General features: G+C 34.3%; 1 protein-coding gene across 1 annotated transcript; it reads right to left on the minus strand.

Annotated features, from left to right (window-relative positions):
• Positions 1 to 507: 507 nt before the first annotated feature.
• On the minus strand, positions 508 to 3,407 carry LOC107301564 (zinc finger MYND domain-containing protein 10-like). Its single transcript, XM_015830771.1, has 3 exons — positions 3,293 to 3,407; positions 2,818 to 2,943; positions 508 to 626 (listed from the first exon to the last, which is right to left on the minus strand). The coding sequence occupies exons 1-3, from the start codon at positions 3,334 to 3,336 to the stop codon at positions 515 to 517; spliced, it is 282 nt and encodes a 93-aa protein (XP_015686257.1). The 5' UTR covers positions 3,337 to 3,407; the 3' UTR covers positions 508 to 514.
• Positions 3,408 to 6,293: the final 2,886 nt, after the last annotated feature.

A 6,293-nucleotide genomic window follows, 5' to 3' on the forward strand; every position in this document is an offset into this window, starting at 1 on the left:
GCTATTTCTGCTTATAAGAAGAAGGAAGACGTTTTGCAAGTCAGTTTCATTACCTATGATGTCATTCATTTCTGCAGAAATACTAGTTAAGTGTATATGCCATGGGAACGGTATGTAGAGTTAGGTAATCTACAAAATAAGCCTCAGAAGCTAAAGAATCTTGAACGACAAACAAAAAACACTCTCCATTTATAACCTACTTAACTCTTCAAATTCCTAGAAAATTCAGAGCTTGATACTAATGCTTGAGCAATACAGCATAGTCTCATCTAAAATTTAGGATACATAAATGACAGTGATATTCATAAGGGAGATAAATGACCCCAGAAATAGTTCTCTACTAAGATTTATCTCCTAGAATTCGAGAATCATGTTGGCTGACATTTGCTAAATCAATTGCTTTAAAAAAAAGCCTTGTGTATTTTATTAATTATTAACCTGGTGGCTTTTTTTACTCTGTCATTCTGAATGTTATATACGGTATTTGTTAGATATTTTTTTCTGACCATCAGAATTACTTAATGGATGTTGCTTGCATCTGTACATCTTCCTGTATTTTCTTCACCGTATCGGCAATCAAATTGCAAGCTTTCTTGTGCTTTTGCCAGTGCTGCACTTGACACTCTCTAAAGATGAGTAAAAAATGAAAAAAATAGTAATGATAATGATAACTACAACAACATTCAGAATTTTTCCTTACTACTGTTAATATCTGCATGAAGGTCAAAGCATGAAAATTCTTTTATTCATAAAAATGATTTTATAAATGGTAATTTGGGATTTGGATGTTAAGCCTATATAGAAGATATATCTATATCTATCTATATAGGACACAACACACTGCTCCAAGCTGCTGCCACCTGGAACAGAGCTTCCGAGGGCTGGATCCAGGCCTCAGAGGGATCCTCCAAGCCGTTTGCGCCAGGAGCAGAGGTCGGGGCGAACTTCTACATGACTCTGGAGGTTGGATCCAACCTCCGGAAGCTCCATTCCAGAAGCTCCGTTCCAGGCGGCAGCAGCTTGGAACGTGTGTGCATGGACAATTGGAATTGCCATTTAAGTAAAGTTGTATGTACCACCAAACAAAAAACATTTTGATGCAGCTGTGTGAGCCTTTCCAATTTTTTTGAGGAGGGGTGTTCATTCAAATGCTTTACACAATTTTATTCTGAACTGGATACAAATGCAAGGAAAAATAGATTCCAACTGAAATTATTGAGAAATAATTTGCTAAAGCAGAACTATATGGTATCTAACTTTTTGAGAAATGTAACCAAACACTGTCAGAACAAATCTTACTATTGAGAAATAATACCCACAAGACCATCTACTGATCTAGAGAAGTACAGGTAGTCCTTGAGTTATGAGTGTAATGTAGCCTGCACATTCCACTCGTAACTCGGAAACTGATAGAATGAATCTCGTAACTCAAACGAGATCACTCCATTGCTCGTTAAAACGCATGCGGCTCATTAAGTGCACATGACGTATCGGGTGGGGAAGGCCATGGCGGGCCTAGTGATGGAACAGGCCTCCCTGACACACTAAGGTACCTCATGCTTCCCCCTCCCTTCTTGCCACGCCGGACTCACTTACTTTGCAAAGATCCGTCTCTTCTCTGCCGCGGTCCCTGCTTTTGAGGGACAGGAGAGTCGAGGGAAGCCCCTGGGTGCAGTAATATCGTGCGAGTTCAGGCGGCAGAGAGGATTTTTGCAAGGTAAGTGAGTCTGGCGCGGCAGGAAGGGAGGGGAAAGCAATTGTGAGGAGTGGGGGGGAATAGGGTGAATGTTGCAGTGCCACTGAAGTCGCTCGTAAGGGCGAACGACTGCCATAATGGTGCAATATTCATAATTTTCGGACTTGCTCGTAAACACTAGGGGGTGCTGATCATGTAACTTCAAATCAGCATTAAGTGAACGCTCATAATTTGGGGATTACCTGTAATGAAGAAGCAGATTGCAATATTGCTAGTTGCTACAATTCCTTTTAAAGCAGACATAAATGGCACATAGAAGTAGATAGATAGATAGATAGATAGATAGATAGATAGATAGATAGATAGAGAGAGAGAGAGAGAGAGAGAGAGAGAGAGAGAGAGAGAGAGAGATAGATAGACTTGAATATTCACGATCACTTCAAGCCCCTTAGAGGTCATTGTTCAATTAATGTCCTACTGTTACAGAATTGTCAGATGATAACCAAAGAAAGAAAATAAATTTGGTAATATAATAAAATAAATCTCAATCATATTACTTATAGAGGCAGGATTGAAATTGGCATGGTTTTCTCTATTGGAAGCTCAATAGTAACATAAGTAGTTAAGCTCTGACTTATAGCAATCAGAAAGAATAACCCAATTCTGGATAATCTCTACTATTAGGAGAGTCCATTTTCTACTGAAGAGAAAATGTTCTAAGTATCCTAGTTATTAGTGATAACATTATGAACCATATTATGGAGAAAGTTTAAGTTTGAATTCTACCGTACTTGTTTCACAAACAAAGCCAATGTAATAAAATATGGTTTTATTTTAACTTGGGACATAAGAATTAGATGTAATTTATTAAAATGTTAATGCAATAAAATATTTCTACACTCATACATACATTCACGTTTGTTTACAGAGCTCAAGCTAATGAGATGCTTACAGTAAATGAATAATGAAAGTAAGGGTTTGTTAAATGAAAATTAGCATTTCAATCTTATAGTATTTATAATATTTTTAATATTGGTATTATTTTTGTTTCTCGATATCTATGTTACCATAAGATTAGTGGAGGATTTAAGATAACATAAAACTAGTAGTATTAAACTTACCGTTTGCAATACCATTCATTCCTACAACGGGAGCAGCGTTTTGTGGCCGCAGAGCCACATACTGCACACTTGGGTTTATCTGGAATTAGGGCTTCCATTACATCCAGGTTATATGTCTTTGCCCATCTGATTTAAGAAAGAAAGCAACCTTCATATAATACAACAACTGCAACAATTATCCAGTGATAACTACAATAGAAATGGAACTCTCACATTAATTTCATATTTAGTAAAACATTATTAAAAATGAATTTATACCAATGAAATTGACTTCAGTACCCTTCAGTACCCTTTGAAATTGACTTCAGATTTTGGAATACGACATTAAGTAAATGATTTCTAAACCTTATTGAATTAAAAAAATGAATTTTTTATTTTTCAAATTGTGGGCTTTCAGGTTAATTCTATGTATCTTGATAATTGTAACAATTACAATCTTTGACAAAGAAAGAAGCTAAATATGAATGAATCTTACCTATAAGCCTGGCTTTTCAGCTCCTCTTCTGAAGGACTAAACATATTGTTTACTTGGTGCTTGGCAATTGCTTGCCATTTTCCAGAGTTTTTTCTGACAACTTGATCCCAGATTTCAGGAACCTGTTAGGACAATAAAAGAACAGAAGACTTACGTATTTTTTTCAAACAGTATATCAAAAGTATTTTGAAATTCTGATGTTCATTACAACATTACGATCATAAAGATTGACTTGAAACAAAAAATATAATACTATACTAGATATTTTATCTTGGGGAAAATTTACCCTAAAGAAAAAAAGCAGGGACAAAGCTACATTAAATAGGAATTCCATTTTTATAGACTGGTATTAACTTATGGGGAAATGTGACCTCTTTTTCACTTCACCTTGTCATATTAGGTTCTAGAAAATCATTCCCAGTTTAGGGGCAGAGAGATTAGGAAAGGAATAACATTTGCTCTCCTTTTCTGCAAATTCATTTTTAGGTAAATACCAAGCATGTGCCCAGCTAGTTAGTAAATAAATAACATGCATTTTTGGTTTTTTTACAAAATGCATTGGAATTTTAAAAGTGTTCTGTAAAGTCTTTCTGGTGCCTGAAATGAAGATGTTTCCAGTGGGAGAGACTTCTGGTCCTACGCAGTAGCTACTGGCCGTGGGCTTGGGGACCGCTGCAATCCCACGGCTAATTTTCATCCTGCCTGGAGACCCTAATGGGTCCAAGCCACCCCAGAGGGCAGCGAAGAAAGAAGGGTGACCCGGCAACTCTGGAATGATGGCGGTTGTTCCGTTCGTCTTGGGGAAAGCCTTCTAACCCGACAGGAGAAAGGCTGTATTTCACAGATCAGCCCAAGCTACTTGCAACCGAAGCCCAAAAGAACTAACCAGCACAACAGTAAACCGTGTGCTTGAAACTGGGTGAGGAATCTGATTTTCCTTTTTCTATTCTACACTTAATTTCTTGGAAAAGATCCCCAAGAAGCAAAATACCTCTGAAAGTGAAGGAGGAGGACTTCCGCTCCACCCTTATACTAACGGAAGCAGCGAATTAAAATTTCCACGGAGGATCAAAATATATGGTAGTGAAATAAATTTATAAACTTGAAAGCTAAAATTTAACTTTGGACAAGTTTAAAATTGTTGAATGGTTAAGACTCTCGTTTTAAAGACCATTGTTCATATTGAAAACTAAATAATGCTGACACCTAGTGGTGGATGAAGATTATGACAGTTATGATTTCCATAGAGAACTTGGGAAAAGCTAATCTGTGTTTGTGACCTTCAAAGCTTTCATAACAAAGAACAGCTGTGACAAAAAAGACAACAATCTGGGCTGCAGACAAAGAGAGAATTATAAACTTTAGAAAAAAAAATCTTTTTTGAACTCATTGGATTACAAATATATATTTAACCAGGACTCTAAAGCTATTTGCAGATAAGAAGGAAAACTTCAACTTTTGGCCATCATGGATCAGAGACATATAGATACAACACACCAAGAAAACATAGATACCTCTCAGGAGATATATAGTATACTGCAATTAATTCAAATAACACTGAGTTCAAATCACAAAGAAATCCAAAATAAATTTGAAAATATAAATCAATCTATTTCTAAGTTAACTCTACAACAACAAAAAACCTCCAGAAAACAACAACAGAGAAGGAGTAGACAAAACAAATAAGTGGACATAAAATTGAAAATACAGACTCAAAGACGAAACTTAACAAAGCAAGAAAACATGATTTAATCCTAGTGGGAAAAAATTTACAAGAAATGGAAAAAAATAACTCATCCCTTAAGACTACAAAATAAATCTGAGGACAAAAAAATAGATGGGATAAAATGGAATGTAGAGATGTTGAAAACATCAGAGAAAGGAAGTGATAAAAGAAGGAGAAAAAGAAAAATATTTTCAAGAAACATGGAAAGGCAAAAGCCTCATATAAAGACACTTTATTCGATTTACTTCTTATACCTACAGCAACAGTCATGAATATATGGAAAAAAAATTTGATTCAGCAAAATACATTGATCAAGAAAGATACTGGTCAAAGGAAAAAGATTAAAGTGAAAATTAAGAAAATAGATGATGGGGTCTACCAGAAAGAATACATAAAAAAGAAACATTTGTTTGAATATGGTTAAAGAAATAGAAAAGATTCTAAATACATATGTCATTCTAAGAGGGATGAATTCCTTAAATAATACTGTATACTTCCCCCCCCTTTATTATTTTATTTCTTGATATAAATAATATAATACTGTTGAAATGGCGTAGATGAAGGAAATGTTTTAGATAATTCAATGTGTTCGAATTTAGGGAAATTATAATGTATAAAAAAGAAAAAATGTTTTGAATAAGAGTTAAAGGATTAGATGATTAGACACATTAAATGGAATATTTAAAGATTAAATATATTTTTAATTGTGGTTAAAAAGAATAAGAAATTTTGGGAATGAATATATATTAGCTTAGGAGGAATATATATTTTAAGTAGTATTTTACTTTTTTATGTTTCTTTACTTTTGCTCTCTTTTCCTTTTGTTTACTGTTTTTACCTATTCTTCAAGAAATGTAAAAGTGTTGATATGGTTTATATGGGAAAAATGGATTTCAATCTTTAAATGTAATTAACTGTTGAGAAAATCTTAACCAGCAAGAATACTTTGAACTTTATGGGAGAAACAAATCTAAATAAGGACTGTAACAGGATATATAAGATGAGGCAACCAGAATGATTAGATAGAAAAGAAATATTATATTGATGTGATCATTATTTCTAGGAATATTGGGGGTAAATCATATATGTAACTGTTATTTATCAAAATAATAAGATCTGTATTCAAAGTTTGCAAAGAAGACATTTTGGGGAAAAGGAGAAATCAACTAAATGTATTATGTGGATTATGGATCATAGAAACCAATTTTAATGATTTTTCTTTACAAATGTAAACCCAGCAAACACTGTTTACCAACTATTAAGTGATTTATGTTT

The sequence above is a fragment of the Protobothrops mucrosquamatus genome, unplaced genomic scaffold, assembly GCF_001527695.2.
Source record: "Protobothrops mucrosquamatus isolate PMUCROS unplaced genomic scaffold, P.Mucros_1.0 scaffold14497, whole genome shotgun sequence".
NCBI lineage: Eukaryota > Metazoa > Chordata > Lepidosauria > Squamata > Viperidae > Protobothrops > Protobothrops mucrosquamatus.